At 42.4% G+C, this 27,505-nt stretch overlaps 1 protein-coding gene across 1 annotated transcript in view; it reads left to right on the top strand.

Moving 5' to 3' along the window:
- Dpm1 (Dolichyl-phosphate mannosyltransferase subunit 1) overlaps nucleotides 1-26,556 on the top strand; it is a 38,791-nt gene extending 12,235 nt beyond the window's left edge. Inside the window, exons 4-8 of the mRNA XM_084597910.1 lie at nucleotides 1,461-1,486; nucleotides 6,511-6,606; nucleotides 10,566-10,634; nucleotides 16,235-16,349; nucleotides 26,305-26,556. Coding sequence (XP_084454036.1) covers nucleotides 1,461-1,486; nucleotides 6,511-6,606; nucleotides 10,566-10,634; nucleotides 16,235-16,349; nucleotides 26,305-26,409 — 411 coding nt within the window. The 3' untranslated portion in view covers nucleotides 26,410-26,556. The remainder of the gene's footprint in view (nucleotides 1-1,460; nucleotides 1,487-6,510; nucleotides 6,607-10,565; nucleotides 10,635-16,234; nucleotides 16,350-26,304) is intronic.
- The last annotated feature ends 949 nt before the right edge of the window (nucleotides 26,557-27,505 follow it).

Below are 27,505 nucleotides of genomic sequence, written 5' to 3'. Positions count from 1 at the left end.
TGGGAGTAACCTTGAAATGGTGTATTTTTCTGACATTGACACTGAAATTCACAACAATGCTCCTTTTAGTAGGCTACCAAAGATAGTAAAATTATCTGGCTCTGTTCTTTAACATTCTCTGGAGAATAACATTGGGATGGAGAACATTTGGCAAGCACTCGCAGATTATGACCAACAGCTTACCGGTATCGCTTAAGAGGAAAGTATACAATGGTTGCATCTTACCTGTACTCACCTAGGGAGCTGAAACGTGAAGGCTAATGAAAAGGGCTAACCTAAGTTGAGGACAGCGCAAACTGCTATGGAGCAAAAAATGATAGGTGTAATGCTAAGAGATACGAAGCGTGCAGATGGGGTCAGAGAAATAACTCGAGGAGAACCGATGATCACTTAAAGGGACACAACACTGGCCAAAATATGTCAAGAGGTTATGGTAGAGATGAAAAGACCCTGCCTCATGTAGTACAGATCGAGCACTACAATATCAAAGATAAGAGGCTTTACAATTTTAATTTGCCACTGAAAATTGGATAAAAGCAACTGAGGCACTATCTAGCGGGAAAAACCCTATTACTTTCACTGTAGTAACCCATGTAGTAAATCCACACTGTTCTTTTTTTTTCTTCTAGGAGTGCTTGTCATAATTTATTATACTTTGCGCTCTCTCCACTGCGTTCTTAAACAAAAATCATGCCTCCTTTCGCACCGCGAGAGGCATACTTTCAGGTTTTGTCACTAGATGGTGGCGCAGTGTTTGGAATTTCGTAAATGAAGTGATGATAGTGCCCGCTGAAACTTTTATTGACGAGGCATGCATTAGTGTGCCCTAATAGCCTTGAGTGTGAAACTGGAGAGGTCGTTACCCTCAGCAAAAAATGTCTGTTTACTATCTGACGAGTGAAATTTATATTTGTTTTCGGTACATCTTTTTTGTCAACCACCAGTCGCCACCGCAGTCGCTGCTCATGGTTTCCAGCATCGGACTACATAATAAAAATGGGCGCATGCTCTGTTAGAAAAATTCTCGGTAAAAGTTTTCTACAGTGTTTCTACGAAAACCGCTATGGAATCGATCATTTTAGACATCAGTCTTTTCATTGCACTGAAAAAAGATTTCAGACCTAAATTTCAGTGTTCTGCCCCTTTAAAGTAACAAATTAGATTCCAAGGGAAGGAAAGCATAGCAGGGGGCGGCAGAAAATTAGGTGATCATATGAGGTCAAGTTTGCAGAGGTCAAGTGGATGCAGCTAGCACAGGACTGGGTCAACTGTAGGAATATAGGAGAGGCCTTCACCCTGCAGCGGGTATATATGGTCTGGCTGAGGATGATGTTCTTAACAAATTTAAATATTGGTTTTCGTCTGTTGTGCTGAATATGTGCCGTGAAGAAAAATCATGAGAATTTTTATTTTTAAATGTGCACTGTGTGCTAACTCTCTTTTTGTGCTTCCTCTTCCAGCCCAAGTTCATTCCAAAATTTATTGAGTAAGTCTACTTATTCTTTTTTTATCTCTCAATTTTTGCCTTCTCTGATGCGAGTTTACTTAGCTTTAGCATTGACTCAGGTGGGCTTCCTTGCGGTTCAATCCTGGTTTGGTATATTAGGACGAGTTCTTCCAGAATCAATTCGGTTTTCATTTTTGAATTCCTCACCCTTTATCATTGACTGAAATAACACCACACCCTAGGCTTGAACCAATAACAGAGAGCAAGTGCGGGGTGTGTCACCACTTCAATCAATGGTGAAGGGTGGAAAATTGAAAAACTAGATAGAATATATTTCAAAATTGTTATAATATTCAACCCTGGCTGAGGCTGCCAGGATGAAACACATGGCGCTCATATGCTGTGCAATGTCAGTGCACTATAAAGAACACCATATAATTGAAATTACCGCTGTTGGTGAATAAAAATGAAGTACTTGAGCTAGCACCTTATGAGAGAGAAATCACATTGCAATAACAGTGGTATGGAGTTTGCTTGGCTGGCACCCAAAAATTTAGAAAAGCAGCTTACAAATACTAGTGAAAAAAAAAAAAGAATACTATAGCTGATGTACCTTCATAGTTCTGACTTTTAGGCTGTAACTCTGGGCAAACAGAATAACTTGATGCATAAGACTGATATTGGTAAAATTAAGAGGCCAAAAAAAAGGGACGGCTTGGCAAACAGATGTAAGTTGAGCACTGAGTGTGCAATCGAAAATATCAAAATGTACCTGGGTAGGACATGCAATGTACAGAACTGTCAGACTGTGATAATGCTCCGGAGCCCTCCACTACAGTGTCTCTCCTAGCCAGAGTAGCTTTGGGACGTTAAACCCCATCAACCAACCAGATTGTGGTATTCTAGAGTGACAGAAAATATCACAGGGAAGAAAACATGCTTTCAAAGAAACTGAAATACAAGTGAAGGGACTAGCAGAGGGAGTTTTCTGGTATTGGGGGCGCTGCAACTTGTGGAACACAAGGAGTGAAGTCAGTGAGAGAAGTTTTGTCTAGCAGCATACCCAACTTGGTTGCTGCTACTATTGATAGAACACCTACTTTCTGTAGAAGTTAACTGAATGAGTAGTGGGTTGTCTTTCCTACAGAGAAGAGTGTCCCAGCAATAAAAGCTGTTAGTTTTGAAGTTTGAGGTTGAACCTGAAAAAAATTGTGGCAAATTCATAGATATGTAAATGCGCGCATTTTCAATGTACTGCTCTGTACTGGCCGCACCTTTTCTTGCAGTCATTCTATGTCTCGAAAGTTTTGTGGCTTTCAGAAATGTTTTTTTTTTTTATGCTAAATGCCAGTGCAGTATCACACATAACATTGCATCTATAAAGCTGGTATAGCTTGGTAACCAAGTTTTGCACTTAATTTGTGCCAATTCTTTTATAATATATGAATGTGCTTAGTTTGCCAGAAAGATGTTTATTGGTAGTCATTCTGTTGAAGTTCTGATAAGCTGCTTATGCTTCCGGTAAATTGTTCGAGCATAATGAGTAGGGGCGTGCAAATATTGGAAACATTTAACGCAAATGGAATATGTTTGCTATTCAATCCATATTCATATTCCAAAAACTGTTATACTGTGATTCAAATGGTTTTCGGCCACTTATCAGGCCTATTCGATAATTCGAGATTTCAGTTAGCTCAGAAATTTATAGTCCCTTGAATGGCAAATTAGCAAAAGTTTGCTGCATTCAGCAGCAATAAGACAGTTCCACCCCGTTTCATCGAGTCCATACTGTGCAAAAAACTGGTATATGGATTCTTGTATACAATTTATACTCGATATATCAGTACGGTGTACACTTCTGCGCACTTGTACTAGTTTAATTTCATTTGTGAATACCATGTGAACTCTGAAATAAAGAAGATGAACAGTGCTTGCTATATTTTAATTTTACGAATTTTTTTTTTTCTGATCAGATATTCCATATTCGAAGGCATTTTTTTTTCCCCCATATTCATACTCAAAAATTCTGATGTTTGCACACTCCTAGTTATAAAAACTTATAAATTCTTTGCAGAGGGGGAGGCAGCACATTTTTACCTGCTGGCGTAGCAGGGGGTTGTTATACCCCTGACAAACGGGCATGAAAAATGGCATTGAGTATACATAATACCTTAAAGGGACACTAAAGAGAAAAATGAAGTGGGCTTGCATCGATAGAATGCCAGTTCCTGGTTACAAAAAAGCCACTCTTACTGAAAACAGAGATGTTATAAGATAGTAAAGAGGAAGGACAGGAATACAGGTATCGCCGCCACAGCCGAAACGGCCGAGGCTTGAAACTACAAATCACATGAAGCGCAAGGGATCCCGGAGGCTGACAAATGTGAATTACATTGACCATTTGAATGCGGTAGTCGGTTTTATCTCGAATATGATAACATTCTTTTATCACTTGTAAATGACGGCGAAAAAACGAAAAGACAACGTAAATGTTGCAAGGCAAATAGAAAAATATACTTGGCGGCGCCACAGGTGTCCACTTCAGTTTCGGTCATGTTCCGGCTCAGGCACTTCTTGTGTGCTTGGATAGCTTTGGTTTGGACCAGCGGCGCCTGAAATACGAGCTCGTAGCAGCAGATGCACCTACCCACGCACTTGCTAAGTATTCTTTGCTTTCCGTGCGCCAGCAATCACGGAGTCTCCTCTTGCGTCACAGTGTGCGTCATCCTACCCTACTACGTAGTAGGAGAAAACAGTTTGAATTCGACTGACGGGAACAAAAAAAAAAAACTCAACTTATAATTCGATTTTTTTCTGCCGGATATGCGGCGACAGTGTCACCAAATGCCGTTTATTAGATTTTGATACCATATTTGGGTGTCTTTAGTGTCCCTTTAAGTGTTAATGCCATTCGCATGGTACTACACATGCGAAAAGTAATGACATTTCTCCTAATGCCATTTGCAACCGGGTTAATTTGAGAAATATGGGAGAGGCATTTGCCCTGCAGTAGGTATAGTCAGGCCGATGATGATGATGACGACGAGTTCGCCACAACTTATTCAACCTGCATTGCACAAATAAATGGGTGCTCTCGGGCCCACCGCTTGTGCCAGTTAGCATGCATTTTGCATATAAAGAGGCCTTTATTAACTAAACAACATATCCGTAACACTTATAGTTTAAATCAACATCTATGCTAGAATTGCTTTTACTTTGTTAGAACATTTCAGTACTATGAACGAATGTGACCACAAGCGGCCCTTGTTAACTAGTTCTTTGCTTGTGCCTAGTCATCTGATTGCTGATGGTGAACAACATTTGCCAAAAAAATACCTTGATTTTTATATTTTTATAACACTCAAAACAAATTCAATGGATAAAAAGGTGTGATATCCTTGGCAGCTTATTTATGAAAATGCTATGTGATCATCTTCGAAAAGGTCAGTGACATTACATCTGTCCGTGTAGCGCCAGCCTCAAAAATAATGGCGTTAAGCATTTTAAGGTATTAGGTGCTTAATGTCATTTTTGGAATCTGTGTGGCAGGGGCATTACTGTTTTATTGTTATTGATAAGAAGTGTAAACTCTTCATCCTGAATGACCTACGCGGGCTCACACTTCGTGGTGAGGGGGTGGGCACAAAGGACTTTGTGTGCCTTTGTCAAGGACTTTGTCATTGCTATCATTTGTTTTTTTCTTTTTACTTGCCAGTTTCAAGGGGCTAGGTTTACCTGTGTTTCTGTTTTTTTGTACAGTAGTTTTAAAGGCTTCATTGTACAGAAAATCTTGCATTGCCGACATTGGTACAGCTAGCATAGCGAGCGAAACATCACAAGCATGGCTCAAGGATGTGGTAGTTGGCAGGTTGGCAGCTGACATGGTCGGGCAGTGGTTGATTGGCAAGGTCGTTTGATGTCACAAGACCACACGACATGGAAGGAGCTAAAAGACCGTTTTGGCTCATCTTTCACACAAAAATATGTGTGGTTAAAGATAGCAATGTCATCCATTCAGGGGTGGAAAAAAATTACCCAGTGGCCTTCAAAGATGTTGCCAAAGCCAGTGCTATCTGTTCACTTTGCATTGCATAGATTTCTTTCAGTTGAAGTGAATTTAGAATCTGTAATATCACAGCAGGATGTTTGTTTCTGGCCAGCTGCTGAATGCAATAAACATGATTTTTTCAAAAGAATAAGCTTGCCAGCATGTGATCTTCCAGTTTTGTACAGAGAGATTTTCCACGAATAATGTTTTTTCTTTCTAAATTCATAGCATCGTGTGGTTCATCCAAGCAGAGAATGATTCCATGATGCCTTGGGTGTTCATTTTTTGTGCTAGTTTATTATCATCATAAAACTGTGCACAGCTCTTTACATTCCTCTAAAATATACCGATTCACACATACTGAAAAGTTTGCGTTCAGACACAAGGACAAGTAAGGAAAAGGAGGACGAGCACTTGTCCTGGTTTGTCTCATTCGTCCTTGTGTCTGCGCACAATCTTTTCAGTATGCATGTCAACCAACTCGCCCAACTTTCCGCTCTCTTAAGTACACCCATTCATGCCTTGCAGTAAAAAAAGTGAATGGATTGCTTAGCTTTCTTGATCAATTGGATGTACTATGTTGATATTGTCGTACAATATAACAATAATTTTCTTGTATCAGAATAAAGAGCAGTGCATAAGAGTGCTAAAGATAACTATACCCTTACTTCTTGGAACCAGCTACCATTTCTTATTCAGCTGGCAGAAATTTATGAAAGCAATCTTTTCCCATAGACGAGAAAGTCCCTGTCCAGCTGCTGTGTATGGATGCCAACACACCATAAAACGAGCCAGTGTTCCTGGTATATCTAGCACCACAGGAATAAAAGAAAGTCCCTGCTACCGCATTTCTAAAGTCTCAGTACTCTTATTTTCCGATGCATCTTATGTTGTTCTAGTGCTGGAGCGAATTATACATATCATTGCATTCTACACGCTTCCCCTTTCTGCTAGATGTAAAGATATAGCTTTAATGGGTCCTTGCAAGTTATTGTGGTTCTGATTTTTCTTTTAGAAAACAGAAAGAGGGCAACTATGATGTGGTCTCGGGCACAAGGTATGTCGGTGATGGTGGAGTCTATGGATGGGACATCAAGAGGAAGTTCATAAGGTAACACCTGTTCTAATTATTCTTTTGCGGGACGCTGATGATGTTTTTTTGCAGTGTTCACACCTGGCGTCTAGAGCACCTTAAAGGTTTTTGAAGAGTTCTCAAGGCTTAGTTTCTTCTGAAATAAAATGGTGTTTATATCTGTTTTATTTTCACTCGGTGCAGTCTATGGGCTGCTTGATATTAAACTGTATTCTTTTTTATAGAGGTACTGTCATGACAGCATAAGCGTTATTTAAAATTTCATTAATTTATATTTCACTCTGTGGCTGTAGGGCATACTTCCATGTTCCACTGCTGAAAGCATTGTCATCAATGCAGAACTAAGTTGTATCTAAAGCCTCTGCTCTTCATCCATTGTAAGGAAAAACTGACTATTGCTGCGCCGTGACAAGTCAGGTCTAATGAATTGTGGCGCAGAAGTGGCTAATTTTCACTTTACAATGGAATCACTGTGGGGGTGTCTCATCGGGCACAGTAACTTGCCAATCTTTGCGCATGCCAGTACATATGAAATTCATAAAGAGTGGATGCAAGTTTCCACAAGTATCAAGTGTATGGTATAAGAAAGCGCATTGCCAACTTTGGATTATGAAGCAGCAAAGCCTGTTTTAAATGCAAGACCATACAAAATGGACTTGGCAGTTGCCTTTACTTCAGCAATGTCGTGCTATTAGTACTCTAAGTAATTTGAATGGTAATAAGACAGATAAATAGTTGATTCATGACAACCTTTGCGTCTGGCCAAGTGGTTCCACTGCTGTGGGAGATTTATCTAGAAGCTGTAATACCTCCATCATGAGTTGTTGCTAGATAAAGCGGCAGGTTCTTTATGTGCAACGCAACAACGGGCACCCCTATATAGACATTGCCGACCGATTTTTTGGACTCTTTAGGGACCGCAAAAATGTCCAAAAGGTCTGGCATTTCGGAAAATTATATTACGTCATAAAAACCACCTTATGTCCGCTTCAGATTGTCAGTATGATGGAGAAAAAGGTCAGCTGTTCTGTGCACGTTTCAATGCTTCACGTGTGGTGTTAAATCTTGGTACGCATTGCATGTGACCATTTTCACGAGCTCAGCCTTCCCTGTCTGTACTGCGTCAGCTCATTGCGGGTAGTTACCAAGGCTGGGACAAAGTCCAGGCTTAAAAGCTATCGGCAGCTGCGGAGACTACTCTGCGGCTGTCTTACGGAGGGCTCAAAGCAGAGCGGTGAACATGGAGGTAGAGATAAAGAAACGACGCATGTCAGAAAAACACGTGCTCTTCAATTGTTGGCCTTTGTAATTAGGCCTAGCGGCTGCAACCAATGTCCCGTTTTGAAAACAGCAGTTCACTTGAATATATAATGAAAACATTTTCCGTGTCATCAGCATGCAAGTGTTACATTAGAACAGTCAGGGCTTTGCGGGTGTTCTCTCACAGGTGTAAGAAGCACCTCGCTTGGTAAAGTAATGTCATTATCTTGCTTTTTCTTGCACCCTCAATGGAGCCCTTCAGGCAATTACATTTTCACATATTTGGGAGAAATGGAGAATCAGATGGTGTCAAAGTAGACTGCAAGCTTGCAGCCACGCATGTATGATGTGCAGTAAAGTGTATAAGCTGTGCTGTTGAGGATCTTTAGCTTGAATTCTTCTTTATTAAATCAAGTTTACTACCTCTTTGATTTCTGAATTAGTGAGGTTACACTATGCACAATACCGTATTTACTCGCGTAATGAACCAATTTTTTTTTTTTTAAGAGAAATTGATGTCATTTTGGGAGGAGGGTCACGTAGCACATGAAAAACTTCGGGGTTTTCTTTTTTTTAAAGGGAGAGTCATCTATTCTTCCACTCATCAGCCATCAGTGGAAGCATGTGGTTAGTAACCGCAGCGTGATAAAGCAAACGTACTGAATTCCAGGCTTGCACAACTGAAAAGCCGAGCAAGCCACCACCGGCACTCTGCCCCCCCCCCCCCCCCCCCCGCCCCCTCCACTGCATGCCCACCGCAAGAGCTAGCGTCAAATTGTAAACACATGGTGAGGTTATCACTGTGCAACATCTTGGTGTGCATGGCCAAGAAATGTGCTGCTAACTGAACTGTGATGGCTTGAAAAGAAGGGATGCGCTAATGGCTAACATTTTTTTAACTGGCAAAAGGGGGGGGGGGGGGGGGGGGGGGAGTTCATTATGTGAGTGGGTTCCTTACGTGAGTAAATACGGTATATGGTGGCTCGACTGTTAACAGCGCTGCCTCAGCAGGTGCGAATGGGGTTGAAAAAGTAAAGCAATCATTCCCGACTTGTCCAAAATTTATTACGACCAGATACGTTACATCCAGGGGTCATTTTGTGGTTTCATAAATTGGGAAGTAGTAATCCAAGTCCTCTGGAGAGTCCACAGAGTTCTCAAATCTGAAACCAACTGTGAAACTAGACATGGGTTTCAAGTCAAAGTCGGTAACACTCTTGCCTGCTTTCAGGAACCACCATTTGTGGTGCATTGCATACTAAAGTGTACATGTCGGCGTATGCACCTCAGACCTCATGTATGTACTCGGGGATCATATTGTAAATTCTGGTGAGAAATCACCATTCGTATGTCAGCAGCTAACGGCTATCGACTACAGAGCGAATTGTTAAATGTGCCAGATTGATCACTGCAACAGCATAATATAGTGTCAATAGAGCGAGAGATCTGCTTTAAAGTGACTATTTTGTGGATTGCAGCAAGGGGCAGAAGGAATGGAAGCTGGCACAAATGCTCATGTTGCCTAAACCACTTGTCAGTTAGAAGTCGTGCTTCACAGAGAAACGGCATTTGTTTGATACTGGGTTTTTAACAACATCGATTTCTGTTACGACGCTTGCCTTGCTCTTTATTAATCAAGATTAATCAAAATGCACTATTTTCTGCTTTCGGGGCCAAACTGGTAACATACCATGCCACATTGCAAAGCACTGTGACATCACCTATTACTAAGAGATGGTCAAATGTTTGCTGAAAGGAGGAAATTGCGGAATGCATTCTGCCTTCTCAAAAATAAGCAACACCTTGCACATTAATCCTTTCGATCTGATGCTGCCATTGAGGATGCATCATCCATTTTACTCTAGAGAAGATGTACAGATGACACCAGGGCTCTTCAGTTTCATTAGATTCAAAGCTCCAGTTCAGAACAGAAAATGTTCAATGTTCAGCTCTGGAAAGTTGGGGTTGACCGCTGCACATGATAGGGCAGTGTGCTGACCACCAAATTTCGGCCAGATTGGTTTTCCATCGAGTTCAGCAGATCTTTGGCTAGTAAATATAGTTTAAGGAATATGGTCAAACCTACCTTCAGCCAGATTGGTTTTCCATCGAGTTCAGCAGATCTTTGGCTAGTAAATATAGCTTAAGGAATATGGTCAAACCTACCTTGGCCAAAAGTCCTCTTCCCGATTCCTTCTCTGTGCAGTTTTCTAATGTAAATCAGCTAGCAACTTGGAAACGATTGCATATAGTGATGCGGGCTTTATATATAGTTTTAATATTCTGTAATAAACATGTAGCTATGGCAAGGAGGAGTGCAAAGTGCAATTGCCTTTACACAAAAAATATGCAGGCAAATTTTTGCTTTGCCACATCACTCAATCTTTTTACAAGTGTGGTAAACACTGTGCTGGTATTTGTGCGTAATCCTTCATGCCTGGCGAGCCATGATCAAACCTAACAGGCTCGGAATTGTGATTTGTGTGTGTGAACTTGTATGGGAGAGAGGGAAAAGGAAAGGAACAAAAGAAATGGGAATAGCTAACAGTCGGAAGTTTGTTTGTTGGTGAATAATAAACATGACAGAAAACAGCATGTAGAGATGGGACAAGAGAGAGACAACATGCTCAGAGTGCTTGTGGATTGCTTGTGTTGACTGTGCGGTCCGCTGTGGGTTGCTTGGGAGGTTTACCTCTCGCTTGTTTTCGCATTTCTAGCCGTGCAGCCAACTTCCTGACACAGTTCCTTCTGAGGCCAGGCGCGTCCGACCTGACGGGCAGCTTTCGGTAAGGCTTCAAGCAATTTTTTGTCTACAATGCTCCTTGAAGAGATGTGCGTAATCTTACCTTTTTTCCTTGGGCCAACTATTTGTGCTCTACTTGCTAGTGCTTTAACTTCTTCTGAGGTTAGCCTCACTCTGTCTTTTATGCTGCAGACCTGTGTAACAATTTTTACTAGAAGTGTGAAAATATCGAATAGTAACTCTCAAATCAAATATTGAATTTAATCAGGAAAAAAAATCTGAAATATCAAATAGTAATACATTTATTCAAATGCTCATAAAGTCTACTGTATAAAAAGTAGCTGCTGCACGTAGCCTGTGGACAACTTTATCGCTTGGCACTTGTGTTGCTGGGATGGCTAAGTATTTCGTAACTTGCAGCACAATCCAGGAAAGTTCTGCTTCTCACTTTTTTTCCAATACTCAAAAGATGTGGGGTTTAACGTCCTAAAGCGACTCAGGCTATGAGAGACGCCGTAATGGATGACTCCGGAAATATATACCACCTGGGGATCTTTAAGGTGCACTGACATCGCACAGCACACGAGTGCCTTGCTTTTTGCCTCCATCGAAACTCGACCACCTGCAGTCGGTATCAAACTCGGGTACTTCGGCACAGTAGTCTGCTGCAAACTGGCTCTCAAAGACACTGTGCTGAAATTGAATAATGTTCTTAGTTCATGGTTCTTGTCTGCCAGATGACATTGTAAGCCTGTCGATTTGTCTCATATACTGGTGCTGCGTTGCTTGTTTCACGTCTATCTTGAGGGCTCAGCACAGTCCCTTGGTGGAGGTTTAGATGCACTCTTGAAACTCAGTCTGTGCATGCTTCAGGGGCCCTGGCTCTTGAAAAGCGTCAGCACAGAAAATTTTCTTAAAGGCCCACTGTCCACCCTCCGGTCGAAAATATTTTCTTCCCCGGTGACTGTGAGACTTCGCCCCTGGAACGCAAGGCCGCAAAATGTTTTTGAAAAGAGTAACTAATAACGCAGTTACAGCCACCTCAATCACCCGATTCTATCCTGCCTCTCTCCTTCCGTTCCCTTGCAAAGGTTTTTCACTCTCCTGCCCGAGGTCGTCTAGCCTCCGCAATACAAATTCCCCTTCCTCCTCCGCGTTTGGCGGGAGGTGGGGCGTGGCTCTCCGCGAGCGCGAAAAAAAAAAAAAAAACGGTCGAGGGAGCGCGCGCCGCTGGATTCAGTCTGGCCGTGGCGAGGGAAAAGCGCGCTGCGAGCGGTAGACACCCATCCTTCTCCCGTCAGTCAGCTAGACGGACCAATGGACGTCGTTCCCGATACGTACGTCGTTATCAGGGCCCGTCGGGCCAGCGCAGGGAGCGGTGAAGCTGGCTTCTCAAAGGAGAGCATGAGGGAGCTTTGAATTGTATTTTCGATGCTTTGCGGCGCGCGTGTCGCTGTAGAATTTTGCACAGACTATCTCCGGTACCTGATCGAAACACTGGGCTCCTTTTCTTAAAAGGGCCTTCCCTGGACAGTGGCTCTTTAAATCTAGGGCCAAACGCAGTTGCCATAGTGTATTCTTTCTGTTCATTGTGGTCAGAAAATCGTGTCTTGAAGCTCTTTTGCAAATTTCTTGCGAACACAGACAAGTCGTCATCCACTAATGCACAGTCCTTGTCCTTGAGTGCCATATGCATTCCGTAAACGAATGGCATCACCGAAGACAAGGTTGCATACTTTTGCCCACTCAGATCTTTGGTTTCTGGCACAATTGACTCAAGGGCTTTGACCAGTCTAGCCATGGTTTTCCACTCCTGTGATGTCAGGTTGGGCATCACTGTCTCAGGGGCAGCGAGCTCGAGGCAAACTGTCTCCTTTAGCTTCAGGTAGCATGAGAGCATGTCATGTCGTTACTCTACCTCATTATAAGTCATCGTTTGGCATACTGGTGGTAGTCATGCTGAGTCATGCATTGTCATTGTAGTTATTACCACTCATAGCTAAGCATGTTTACTCGGTTCTAGTCAGTTGTGGCCCTTACAAGTCGTCGTCTGACATATTTGTCGTTTCGTAGCCATTTTTAGTCATTTTATGATCATTTTATTAGTCATTATCATTATTCATTAACTGTATTGATATTTATTGTATAAATTTTATTCATTACCAATCACCATAAAACGTTTTCATTCCTAATTTCCCTCCTCGTACATCCATTATTAGCAAGTGACACATCAGCGTACAGATCCTATGCACAGATCTGCCGTACAGATCACGCGCACTACACTCGCGCGCGGGATTTCGTCCTATGAGCCTAGAGAGGCTTTAGCCTTAAAACCAAATGAAGAGGCAGGAATGAATGGCATCTTGTCTTCCCTGCAACTGGCACCGAGCCTGTTGTAAAATATGTTGAATATTCAGTCATCCGGATACTAGATAGATTAGCAAATGGAAAAATTCGAGAACTTGTTATTAATTTTCAATTATTTGCACACTCCTGATTTTTTACTTTACCTTGGCAGCTCCCGGGAGTCAACAAAAAAATTTAAAAAAAAACACATTGGGCATATAACGCTCGCTAAAGTAAATCTGTTTGGGTGGTTTTCATCGCTTTTTGTTTTTGTGCAGGCACCAGAAGGTTAGGGACAGAGCTGTCACCAGGCTTTTTTTTTTTTCTTTCTTTTGCAACGAAACGCTTTTCTGCCTAGATGGCATGTTCGGGTCTTAAAGAATTCGTTAACTTTGCAGTGCAAAATGTTTGTACAGTGAACCCTTGTTATAACGAACAGTTAAAAAATCAAAAAATAGTTCGCTATATCCATAATTCATAATTTAAAATTTTGTAGAAAATACATGCAAGAGCAGCAAAGTTCAATCAGAGAAAAGGCACAGCCACTCGGAGAGTGCTTACTTAGGTCATGTCCATTTATTTACGCGCAAAGAAATGCGTTATCGTGGCCTGCTTTTTTTGTGTTGATTGCATTCCGTATCACACCATGTTCTACAGTTTGCAAACACTCAACAAGGGCAAACTCACAGCCCTCAATAGCACTGCAGTGGCGGCGCAATAAATCCAATGCAGCAAGCGCTTCTTGTGAAGTCGGAGCGTTCTCATCGTCTGCAGTGTCAGCCTGAGCTTCGTCTGCAGGATGTTCAGAAACTTCCGCAGCAAATTTGGCGTCCGTCAGTACAGCCGTGGTCGCTGCGATGTCATCACTACCTACAAAGTCTTCTACAGTTATTGTTGCGAGCATGTCACCAACAAGACACGAAAAATCGTTCCAGGCCTCGTTGAGCTCACGGAGCTCTGCTTCTGCTTCGTCAAGATCGTCCCCATCATCACTTGATGCACGGGCCTCCGCTGGAACAAAACCTGCGTGCTGAAAGCAGTTGGCAATCATTTCGCCTTTCTCACTGTTCCATGCTGCTTTAATGCACCCAGCAAGTCGATCTTTAAGTCCTGCTTTATACGAAGCTTCATGAGAAGAGTGTCAATCAGTCTCCTCTTGTAAACTGCCTTGAAGGCCCTGATTTTATCCCGAGCTTGGTCTTTAACGTTAGTGCTGCACTTTTTTTCACGTTCACCATCATCACAGCACTACGCACACCTGCGCACCACACCCGACATGACCACCGACGCTGCCTCCACCGAACACTACAACGACCACGCCGCGACGCCGCTGCTAACACTACAACGCAAAAAAGGCAAAAGCAACATTTGATCGTGCCACTGCCGCCGCTGCTGAAGCGGCGCTGTCAGCGATAGTGAGATGCGAACAATTTCTTTGGCTGTCAACTCTCAATGCCGACGTGGCATCTGTGGCGCTGTCAGCGCCTGCGAGGTAGTCCTGAACGTTTGCTGTGCCGCAGAACACACTTGTAGTGCAGCGAAGCCTGCCTCCTGCTATTAAATTGAGGTAGTGCATGGCGTCGCGAAGTTCGTTACATCCGTTTTATGCTATGGGAAGTTAAACATACATGTGTTTGACAAAAAGTATTTCGGAAGAGTTTGATATATCCAACAATTCGTTATATGCATGTTCGTTACATCGAGGTTTGACTGTACTAGCAAATATTTTGCAGAGATATGCAAATTGTTGTACAAGGTTTTTGTAACTGGTGGAAGTAGCAATATCGAAATTCTTTAACTTATGAAGCAGACGCTCAAATAAGCGTGTAAATATGTTCCATTTCAAAGGTGCGTATTGAGCTTGAAACAATGAAAGAACAGTTATCACCAGCTGTGGTGAAATATTTTCACTCAGTAATGCTGGACGACATGGTACCTCGTCCACAATGTGGAAGTAGTCGCCCGCAGTTGCAATCATATCAGATAAACCTGGGCGCTTCTCGTGTTGCTAAGGTAACTGATAAAGCCACATCCAAGTGTCTTTAAGAGAGAGCAAACTGTACAAAGCTGTGGATCAATATAGTATCTTCTTGGAATCAGGTGGCGTGGTGAGTGATAGATCCAGTTAAGATGGTGACAGCGGTGAGTACCATGTTTTAGGTATTGTGTACCACATCAGTACGGCAATGATATTATGGCCACTGTTTGCTAAACTGAAGCAGTATGAGGAGAGAGAAGATATTCGGTTATTAACTTTCTACGGTATAGGTCAAGTTCGCACAATGATCTGCTTATGCTCATGTCTTATGCATAATTTAAAGAAAGAGACTAGGGAATGAAATTCCTATGCTTTCCTTGTTGTCACTGGCTCCTTGCTCCCTTTGTGTCGGCAACATATTGAAACTGAGGAAGCCTCAGCGTCCCTCAAGCAAAAATATGGGGAGCCGCTGGCAGAAGGCCGTGAATCTGAAGGAGGAAAAGGCTACCCTTGAAGGCTGTCCGTCCTCCGTGAAGGCGCTGCTGACCATTTCCCAGGAATTTAGCAGCACAGGCATAGATAGGATCATGATCAAAAATGATATGCGCGAGATAGAAAATGCGCAGTTCATTGATGTGAACTCCAAAGTACGTAGTGGTGGTACTTTTCAATGTGGTAAACTCTACATTTGAATCTGTGAAGTCAAAATAGTCGGAAGATTTTAGTCAAACTCATTGTTCAGGTATTAAGCATAGAAAACATTGCATTTGCTGCTACATAGTCTGTTACAAATTGTTGTTTAGGTCAGCCGTGCTATTTAAAACGTCTTACATGTTTTGGCCGTTTGTGTTGTCTTGTCAGAGGTGTGTGAGTAGTCAGCATAGCATTGAACGTCGAATAAAAGTATCGGATCTCAGGGTTTTGCACATCAGGAAAAGAAAATTGCTGTTAATAATGGTGTTCGACCCTAAAAGCAGGTTCCATAACATAATTAGCATGCTCGAAAGCCACACCAGAATGGCACCCTGTCAGCTAGAAAATTGTGACAGAAAATGCCATAGCATTGTTATACGTGGTTGAGTGGTATAGGAATTTATCCACGTGCTTTACTAAGCCTGCAGTTCCAACCTGCTGTAGCAGGTGCAAAGGTAAGAGAGAAAAACTCAACAGTAAACATACAGCAGCTTTGCAAACAGAACCATTCGGAAAAAATGTCTCATATGTTTTCTCCTTATCTTCCTCGTTTCCTTTCCTTAAGATTTTGTAGTTTGTCGGTTTCATCTTCATTTCTGTCTCCTCTGTCTATGCTCCAATTGCAGGTTGTACAAGAAGGATGTGCTACAGAAACTAGTGGAGAGCTGTACTTCCAAAGGCTACGTCTTCCAGATGGAGATGATTGTTCGTGCCAGGCAGTTTGGCTTCTCCGTAGGCGAGGTAAGAGCAGGAAGAGATTGCATGTCAGCAGCTTGATGGTTTAACTGAATTTTCTTCACTTGGCTGTTTAATTAAGGAATCATGCTTTTCTCGACGAACTCGAAAAGGACATGAAGCAGACCTAAATGTCTGATTTTAGCACTTACTGCAAAGTGCCTGTGACACTGCAGTTGGCACAGAGACCACAGCTGATCCGAAAGTGATCATTTATTTATCATAGCAGGCACTATATCAGTCTTGGTTGAATGGAAGGTTAACTGCTAGAGCACAGAAGCCATTGCTCCATCTAAAAATGATTGGTTAGGCACAAATATTGTAACATTAATTTGTAACAGTGGGGTTTACTTCAAAGGGATAAAACACAGCACATTATATTTAGGTAGAAAGGCATACCAAGAGATCACAATACATAAGGCACACTGGTGACTTAGAGTGAGCTATGACATGATAAATAAGTGACACGAAAAAAAAATGTATATTTTTGTTGCATTGCTACGGGTAGAGGCATGTCGAAGCACTCCCAGCACATAAACTACAATGCACAATAATATATCTGCATATACCGTACAGTTAAACATGTATGTAACAAACTTCCATGCAGTTAATTCCTCGATATTAGGAAATTTTTCGATTCCCCAATGCCGCCTCTATTGAAGTGCGTGCATCTGAAAACTCCAAGTAATGAAGATGTCACGGCAGTTAACCTTGATATAACGAACTCGGGGCACAGACTAGCTCTTCGCTATTACTGAATTACTGGAAATTTGGTAGAATCCTGCAAGTTTAACGATGATAAAGCACGGATTGACGTGAGAGACCGCAGTTGATACAGCGCACTTTGTTTCAGCGCCGACGCAGCATCTGCTTAGCAAATATAGCAATCTTCGCTGTTTTCGCTTTTGGAGCATGGCAATGCAATACAGTTCATGCTTAAACACAACGAAAAATAGAACACTTAGCAGTAACAGTGGAGTGCGCCAGGAATGCAATGGCGAGAGTATAGTGAACGAGAATGTAGTAAGGGGCAAGGCACAGTCAATTTTCTGGGGCAATGGTGATGGGCGAGCAGGAACATGCGTGAAGGCGCAGCGCCTCCTCACTTGGCAGCAGCGTGAATGCATGGGCTCTCACCTAGCCTGATTCCTCCTCTAACCCTCTTTCCCTGCTCCCTCATAGACGCGTCGTGCAAGCCGCGGTGGAGGTGGAAGCTGCTGCCGCTGTGGCACTGCACTCTCAGCAAGATCGCGAAACATTTCGCAGCTTCTATAACTTTGAATAATTCTGATTTACTGTAAACACTTTCAAGGTGGTTTCCCTTACAATCAATTCTTAATATGGTTTTCGTGCGCATTGTCCTTTTGGGTCTTCACAAGAAAACTGCATATAACGAAAACCTGGATGTAGTATACAGTCAAATCTCGATATTACTAATCCCGCGGGACCGCGAAAAATCATTCGTTATTTTGAAATATCGTTGCAATGAAAAATCTGTGATTATAAGCCAGTGGTCAAACCTAGGTATGAAAATGACGTACCTTGGCAGTAGGCACATGTGTATACAAGCAAAACCTCAAGTGAAAAGGTTGCACCAACTCCATAGCTGATTTATTTGAAGAAATCCGTTATTTTCTTCTGCCGCATGCAGCAAACACGACCGCGCACTACATTACACCACTACAGCATATACACCTTCCGCTTTCCGGAACACCTCATCACATGCGTGATTGCACCGAGCGATGAAAGTACAAACTTTGTCCATGTGCAAAAAAAAAAAAAAACCAACATCGGAGTTTTTTATGACCCCATCTTCAATGCTCCCTGAGCTATGAAAATCTTGCCTCGGTCTTTCATAATGATTGCGGCAGTCGATTGGGCAATGCTAGCTGTCTGTAGAGGCTGAATCGCGTTTTCCCTGCGTCGATTTCTTGCAGTGAAAGCAGCTGCGTTCATATCTTCTTGGCACTTCGCTGGCTAATATCATCGCCAATCTCACACAAACTTCGCAATAAGATAATCAGCGGCAAAAAAAGAAAAATGCCGTCCTGCACGCGCGAACGTACGAACGACCGAGTCGCGTACGGCACACAACACAGGAAGAAAAAAAACGCAGGCAGCTAGGCCTGCTGGCTACTGCGTAATAAACCATAGCTTCATGGTGGCGCGAGGAGCTGGTCCTAGATGTCCTGATGATGATAGCTACAGCCCACGGACCATACACACAGAAACAGCGGTTTCTGTTTCGTTTCACGCGAGAGTTGCAAGCTGCGGTGCTGTTAATTTTAGCAAAATTCGTAATACTGATGTTCCAAAATTATAGAACAAGAAATAAAATACGTTCGTAATTCTGAAATATACGCTATTTTGAAATTCGTAATTCTGAAATAGTTTTACATTGAAAACATAGCAAATCTGCCGGGGATTCTTAAAAAATTCGTTAATTTGAAAAGTTCGTTAATGTGGTGTTCGTAGTAACGAGATTTCACTGTATACTCGTGTAGGGGCCATCCCTATGTAAGATGGGCTGGTAATTCGAAAAAAAAAATGTCACACACTTACATGAAAAAAAACTTTCATACGTGCGTAACTTTGGCTGTGCAAAAACCCATTCGTCCCAATGTGATGGCCGCACCCACAACTTTATGGTTGGTAATTTGAAAGGAAAATGTCACATACAAACAAAAAAACTTTCATGCGTGCATAATTTTGGCTGCTCAAAAACCAATTAAAACCAAGAATGCTGCTTTCTGCCTGGAACTGTGGACACAGTGTGCCTCAGCGATGCCAACTTTCTTTGTGCACTCTGCGATTGCACCAGAAGGACAAAACGTGCTGCACAAAACCCAGGATGGGTAGAAGGCACATTGAATTCACCCTTACATGCAGGTTTGGCCACTGGTGAGATGCACCTCATAATGGCGCAGCTTTTGCTTGATGGCACTAGGTCTAACATGCCTCGCATTGAAGCTGCTGAGGAGGTGCTTTGCGTCTAGCCACCAGTTGATCGTAAAATGTCTGACCTTTTCATTAGCATCAGACAAGAACCTGGCAATGAAGGGAACACAGAATTGATTTCAGCAAGGCTTTGCCAATGGTGAGCTCCAAAGGGCAGCCCAGGAAGAGGCTGTCCCGCACCGATAGCCATGGGTCTCACGCGTGGAGCACTGTTCTCAGCTGCCAGCCAAGCCATCACAAGTGCTGGACTTTGGGAACATCTTAACTTAGCACCACGTGACGTTTGCCAGTAAAGTTAATACAGTGATTAAGCAACCACTAGCAGCCTGTTTAACTCTTCAGTGACAAACAACACAGTATGCTTTCAGGCCATAATGTGTTCGAAGGATTTGTTGTGGCTGCACTAATTCATCATAAAGAATATGTGTCCCCACATAAAAAGAGGTCAAGGAATCGAGGTTGCATTGTGGGCAGTCGAGCAATAAAACTCGTTTTATTGGTCCAAAGCTCCACTAGAATGGAATTATATTACTGCTCTCTAAGTTGCTGCAAAGTGCTTAAGCCTGCTTCCATCTCCGCTATTGTAATCACAATGGAAGAGGGAAATTTGAAGCCATTTTGGTCCATTTGTGTATTTAAGGAATGGGAAGACCACTTCTGTCTCACTTCCAGTAACAGCCAAGCAACTTCGGCAGCTTTCACACTTGAGAACCTTCATTGCTACATGTGCGTAATGCAATAGGTCTAAGAACTTGCATTCACATTTTGAGCCTGTCAAGGCCAGCATCGCTAACATGATCAATAAGAATGGTACCTCATCTCTCACAATGTTTATCTTTTTGATGCCGCTGAGGTTTTCAGCGGTCGTTCTTAACAGGCCATTTTGAAAGGTGAATCATGCCCTAGTTTTGCAAAGCTGCTGAACAGATATGTTGAACTATCTAAAATGACTCTTAAGAGGATCTGCCAGAGTTTTGCCTGGTAGGATGTACTCGAATTGAGCCTTGCTAATGCAGTACTTTGCCGGTGGCAAAAAGAATTGAGCAGAAAGCCTCGCGGCACTCAGTGTCTCCTGGCTAAAGAAGCCAGTGTCGTGCTTATGAAATTACCACATGTTGAGCCATGAAAGCTTCGAGAAAAGCTATATTTGGGTCATCTCTATGGTATGACTTTTGCTCTTCATAAAGCATACTCCACCAGCAAAGAATGATTTCAATTAAATCTGCTGCTGGTGATGCATGTTGAAAATCATTTTCTTCATTGCAAGCTGCCAGTGCTTCCACTGAGCGTAGATTATGGGTCTGCATTACCAGCTTGATGCCCTGCTCTTCTGAGTAGCTCAGTATAAGTGTTTTAAATGTCAAACCATACCTGAAATAATCAGGAGAGATGACTCCTGCTGATGTGAATCTCTTATTTGCTTAAATGAGACAGTCATTTTGCACTTGAATGAAATGTCATAGTTCAAAAGCTCAAACCATGGATAGAAAGGGCAAATCCCTGCATCTTTCTGTACTTTAGCTTCAGCAGAAACATTTTTATTACTTTCCTGTTTAGTGATTTATTGTCACAGATTGGGGCTACGACCTTGTATCTGATCTGTTTTAACTTTGGCACAAGCATTTTCATTGCCTTCCTGTTTAGTGAACTATTGTCACATAGAGTAACTGCAGCATTGCATCCAATATGGACAAATATGGACAAGGTAGTCGAAGTAGCCGAGGAGTTCTATACAGATCTCTACAGCAGCCAAAGTAGTCAGGACCGTAACGAGATTGGCGGCAGGGAAAAACAGTCAGACGTCCACCAGTGACGAAGGATGAGGTCAAGAAAGCATTAGAAACTATGAAAAGGGGGAAATCAGCTGGAGAGGATCAGATAACTACAGATTTGCTGAAGGACGGGGGGGATATTGTGCTAGAAAAACTGGCCACCCTGTATACGCAGTGCCTGGTGTCATCGACGGTACCGGAACCATGGAAGAATGCAAACATTATCCTCATTCATAAGAAAGGGGACTCTGAGGACCTTAAAAATTACAGACCGATCAGCTTACTGTCATAAGGTATAAGGTATTTACTAAGGTAATCGCTAATAGAATCAGGACCACCTTAGACTGCAATCAAGCAAAGGATCAAGCAGGTTTTCGGAAACGGTACTCTACTATCGATTATATCCATACCATCAATCAGGTGATAGAAAAATGCTCGGAATATAACCAGCCCTTATACATAGCATTCATTGATTACAAAAAAGCATTTGACTCAGTTGAAACATCGGCGGTGATACAGGCATTGCGAAATCAGGAGGTAGACGAGCCGTACATGAAAGTGCCGGAAGATATGTATAGTGGCTGCACAGCAACCATAGTTCTGCATAAAGAAAGTAACAAAATTCCCATAAAGAAAGGTGTTAGGCTAGGAGACACAATCTCCCCAGTACTTTTCACAGCTTGCTTAGAGGACGTATTCAGAGACTTGGAATGGGAGCAGTTAGGGATAAGGGTAGATGGAGAATACCTCAGTAATCTGCAATTTGCTGATGATATTGCCTTGCTAAGCAACTCGGGGGATGAACTGCAAATAATGATTGATGACCTAGACAGGAAAAGTAGAAAGGTAGGCTTGAAAATCAATATGCAGAAGACTAAGGTAATGTTCAACAGCCCCGGGAAGGAACAGCAGTTTACATTAGGTAGCGAAGTACTGGAAGTAGCAGGTGATTATGTCTACTTAGGACAGGTAATAACCGGAGATCCGGACCATGAAAAGGAAATAACTAGAAGAATAAGATTAGGATGGAGCGCATTTGGCAAGCACTCGCAGATTATGACTAGTAGCTTACCGGTATCGCTCAAGAGGAAAGTATACAACAGTTGCATCTTACCTGTACTCACCTATGGGACTGAAACGTGGAGGCTAACCAAGAGAGTTCTACTTAAGTTGAGGATAACCCAGAAAGCTATGGAACGAAAAATGATAGGGGTAACATTAAGAGATAGGAAGCGTGCAGAGTGGGTCAGAGAAATAACTCAAGTTACCGACATTCTAGTGGAAATTAAAGAGAAAAAATGGGCATGGGCAGGACATGTAGTGCGAAAAGAGGATAACCGATGGTCGCTTAGGGTAACAAACTGGATTCCAAGAGAAGGAAAGCATAGCAGGGGGCAGCAGAATGTTAGGTGGGCGGAATGAGGTTAAGAAGTTCGCGGTGGTCAAGTGGATGCAGCTAGCACAGAACCGGGTTAATTGGAGAAATATGGGAGAGGCCTTCGCCCTGCAGTGGTTATAGTCAGGCTGATGATGATGATGATACATCCAATTTGCTCAAGATCTTTTTCAACAGGCCATGGAGGTCATCGACCTTTGAGGTTTTTATGTTAAAAACATATGCCACTTTCTTGAATGAGCTCTGCAGACTTTGTAACATACTTTACATAAATCATGTGCTGATGTAGCTACCCTGCTTGAATTGTGCGCTGCACCACATATGTTCCCACTCTTATAATTAAATAAGGCCTGATATGAATTACAGCAGGCATCACCATCACAGTCTCTTCATCTGGTTGCAGGTGTTTAAATCTCTGGGAAACATACTAGAAGAAACTGGGGCGAAGGATGAATGAACAGATAGGGACACAGTTTGGATAGTGCTCGAAGGGGTAATGTTAAGGGATATGTACTTGTTGTTCGGAGTTGGGAAGACACAGACAGGTCCATCGAAAATCTTTACATTAGTGCATAAAGTGGGCACAAAGTCCTTCATAGGAATGGCGCATAACCACTTCTTGAAAGTGTTGTTTTTTGGGAAGGAAAACGCTTGTATCCACTCTGCCGTCTTGCATTCGCCAGTGTGTCCTAGCACGCAGCACTTATTTAGCATTGTAGTATCAACTGCACATCGCACACGGAAACAGAATCGTCACAAAACAGAAACGGGGAATGATAAATGTCAACACGTCATGCAATCAAACCAATCCGCACAGCACTCAAAGTGTGAAAGATGACGCGAGATTCATGTTTCTGCTGCTGCTGCTTATGTGAGCATCAGCCGGCTGGAGAGAATGTCAGTTTCTAGAGATAATGGTTACAATTTTAACCAAGAAGGGCAAAGTACTATGGGGCCATCTAGTTAAAAGAGCTTGAAGCACCTGACTAGTTCTGCAAAAGGAGCGTTTATCAAAGGGTGCGCTGCAGATAGCACTAACTGCAATAAAATACGACGAAAACTTCTGAGAGAGAAAAAAAAGTATGCAATGAGCAACATGTAAATAATTTTTTTACCAAAATGTGCTCGCATGGTGAATTGCATGGACAAGGGCAAGGTACTAATGCAAGATGTCGCTTCAGCTTGTTTTGTACGGTTGTAAGTGAGAAATTAAAATTATATCTTTTTGTTTCTTCATTATTATGGTGGACAGATTTCAATATGAGAAAAGATATTTTCACTTCGATCATAATCTCACGATACAATTGCTTCTTCTTGAATGCACAGTGTAATTTCCTATCTAGTTACTACCCAGGGAAGAATAAGGAAACTGAATTATATGTTCTCTCTTGTGGACTCCGCCTTCATGTATTAGAAATGTTGGCAAATAGCCAGTAGGAAACAGGGATGATAGAACAGCCTCCTCTTAGTAAATCAGAGTTGTGCTTTCATTGAAGCCTTTAAGCCAAAATTACTATTTATCTAGTTGGACTATGTACGTATTTATGTGAAAATGTTCAGAGTTTGAAAAGTCAGTGTGAAAGTTGTTTGATAGCAGATCAAATACATAATTATGACAGGAATTTGGGAGGACCAGGTGTTTGACTTTGTTCCTGCATGTATTGTCATGTGAAGAATATGTTTGCAGATATGTGCAATGAAGAGGGGTGATGACAGCTCTCTGCTTGTGGAATATGTAGTCTTCGTCATCATTTGTCCACGGCGGTATAATACCTTTCAGTTCATATGAGTTGCAGGCTTAGAATTTTTTAAACTTACCAGAGTGAATTCATGTCACGTTTATCGACCTGCCACGTTTATTCAAGCAAAATGGAGTTCTAACCGCAAGACTTCTCCTTCAACGGTGTACGACACTTACACATGATCATGCTGTGCTGTTGGCAATATTGCCTATAGAGCATCTTCAAAGCTATGCTGTCTGAAAACCTATAAGCACCCGCCCCCCCCCCACAAATTCTAAGCATGTATTCATGGCTGCCTAGAACACTTGCCCCCTCTGTTGCCAAGCTGGAGGTGTTAAGAGTCCTGAGGGGGCACTGCATGCATGGCATGATCTTTGGCTTCATGTGTTGCTGTGTTCCAACACTACACGACAGATGGCAGCACACAACCCTGAAAAGCAGCCGAAGTCACCCCGATAACTCTGTCAGTGTGTTGTCTCATAAGCGCCTGGTATTGGTGGCGCTCAGCAAGTTTCATGGGCATTGCCGGCGCGTGTTGCTTAGTTGGTTTGGTGTTACTTGCTTGAAAGCTGTAACGAAAATCAAAACGAGTTCGTAGAGGCCTGTTTAGGGCTTGAAGTTTAAGCGAAATGCAATTGCATTTGTCGAAGATGTTTGCGGAGTTTGTTTGCTATATAAATCGTTATTTCTTGCGCCCTTGTCTCATCGAGATACCACCACTTTTGTACACTTGAAATCATGGGCAATAAATATGTCTTGGATGTTTATTTCCTTCCTGTTAAAGTGCCCACGAGAAGCTATTTGCAAAAACTAGGAAACGCTCTCATGACCAGTAGCTATCCCATCATTCATATCCGCAAAGCAAAAAAATTTTAAGCTACCTTCATTAGCACTGAACATAAGTGGATCGAAAATTACGCTCCTACTCTCCCCTTCAACTCAGTTCACACTGGCATGAAAAAAAGAAAAACAAATGTCAGCACAGCATCCCACCATACCCCGCTCCGCCCACGTAACTCTGAAGCATCCAGTGAGTGGCCGGGCTCAGCAATACCCGGTGACCTCATATGGGAGGTTTGCGCTTAGTGCATATGGGGATGTGTTGCCTAAATTGGTCACAAGCAGTCACCAGGAGCACTTTTTATTACAAGCTGCACCCTAAATTTTCAAATTTGTCTCGAATACTGCTTTTCTCGCATTAGAGTATTACCGCAACTGTCATTTCAGGGGCATTTTAATAGGTTCTTCTAGGTAAAGTGATATCCTGATTAGTATTGTTACAAATTTGATGTCATAGTTGTATGTTTAGCAACCAACTGTACATCTGCAATCATACAAATGGGCTGCACCTGGGGGAATGCCACATAAGGAGAGCTTGAATGCTTCACTGCAAGCCTTGGTGCATGGGGGTGAGGTGCTAAAAAGAAAAAGGAAAATGAAGCAAGATCAGTGAGTTCACTGCATGATGAGAAGCGGTGGATTGTTCGAAGCACCTTAGGCAAAGGGGCGAGGCATCTCAGGAATGGTAACCAGTACCTCATCCAACGTTTTCATTTTTCAGAATTGGGCGGTTTTAGTCATACCTGTTTCCTGGTAATGTTTTTCCCCACATTTTTAAGGAAACATATCAACAAAGCTTTACTGTGCATTTAGATATATGTTCAATACAGCAGTGCTCGAATTCTGAAGACTATCTCTGGAAAAACAGCCTGAGCAGTTTGGGCGATACATTTTTTTTTTCTTTTTTGCTGACTTGAGTGATAAAACAGAAATTACAAAAGGAACAGCAATGACACAAATCAATGATGGGTGAACATCGCAAAGTGAGCGATGTACCTCATTCAATTATAATGATGTCAGTGTGTGAAGTTAGAGCTTCAATGAGCTATGATGGCTTGCACAGTTTGCATGCTGTGCACACTACACCACAAAACAGACAGAATTTCCACATTGAACATATGTTATCTGTGCTTACACTTGCTAGCCCTTTGTGAACAATTCTTTCTATCATCATACACATTAAATTTTCATGTCCACATCTGGTGATTTCCTGATACAGTTGTCTTAATAATTATTTTGGATCTTACCCACAGGTTCCCATAAGCTTTGTGGACCGGTTCTACGGGGAGTCCAAGATGGGAAGCAACGAGATTGTTCAATTTGCCAAGGGTCTCCTCTATCTGTTTGCCACAACATGACCTGAAGATATCTTTATTATTCCAAGGAGCACATCTGTGCGTGCCTATGTCGTTCTTTCATAACTGTCTTAATAATTTTCCTGATGTTGCCATACTTTCCCAATTTCATGCAGTTTTGGAATAAAATATATGATTAAGAAAGCACAACACTGTTTTATTGTGTTGTCCATGATAAAATTGTGTACCTAATAACCACACAACCTGAACAGTGCTGCTGCTTGGCTCAAACTATCTTATGCTGCTGCAGGCACTTTTGTGTCCACAGTCTAATAACAGTTCTTGCTACACTGCTATAAGTAAGGTACATAAACATGCCATGGTACAGTCTTTATCAAAGTTTAGAGCCTAGGGGATCTGCTTCTGAGCCTTGTAGTGGCACTCCTTTAGCATTTGTTGAAGTCATCCAACTGTAGAAAGTAGGGCAAAAAATCTTACCTTCAGATTTGGAACTCTGGAAATGTATAAAGAGCAGCACTGTGCGGCTCGAAAGCAGACCTCCGGGATCTAAACTTTTGAGAAAGACTGTACCATCTACCATTGGGGCCTATGCAAATGTCGGATTCAGGCAACTTCTTTTGACACAACTTGAGTATTGCATTGTAGCATAAGCATGAAAATAGGCAAACTGGCGCAGGTGTGAAATCTATTGTGTAGCAAATAATGCACTGCTGCTGTATATAATGTACTGCCACGGCCGCTCAATGGAGCCGCACTTGGGTGCGGCCTGCCGTGATGCCCGAAAGAGCCGTATTGCGCCTAGTTCTCATCACCGCCGCTTTCGTGACGAGTCTGGGCAGAGAGCTGTGCGCAGCGGCCATGGCTGTGCTTTCGTTTATGCGACCGCGTGTCGGCGCTTGATCATTTTAGGATTTATGAGCGGCGTTTCACCCATTATTGTCATGCTACGTGCAAGTTTGCTATTGATCAGGTGATAGCGGCATGTCATCATCATTGGACTTTGCCAAGACGGTCATGGACTTCCGATTGCAACGAGAATCAAGGCAGTCGTGCGCTTCGCTGAGTGGGCACCCATTTAGTTACGGGCGTTTCAACCACTGCAATAACATATCACAAATTACAATCTTGAACTTGGGAC

This window comes from Amblyomma maculatum, chromosome 3 (genome assembly GCF_055883805.1).
Source record: "Amblyomma maculatum isolate TAMU_Amacu chromosome 3, ASM5588380v1, whole genome shotgun sequence".
Lineage (NCBI taxonomy): Eukaryota > Metazoa > Arthropoda > Arachnida > Ixodida > Ixodidae > Amblyomma > Amblyomma maculatum.
This window is presented reverse-complemented; position numbering and strand designations above follow the sequence as displayed.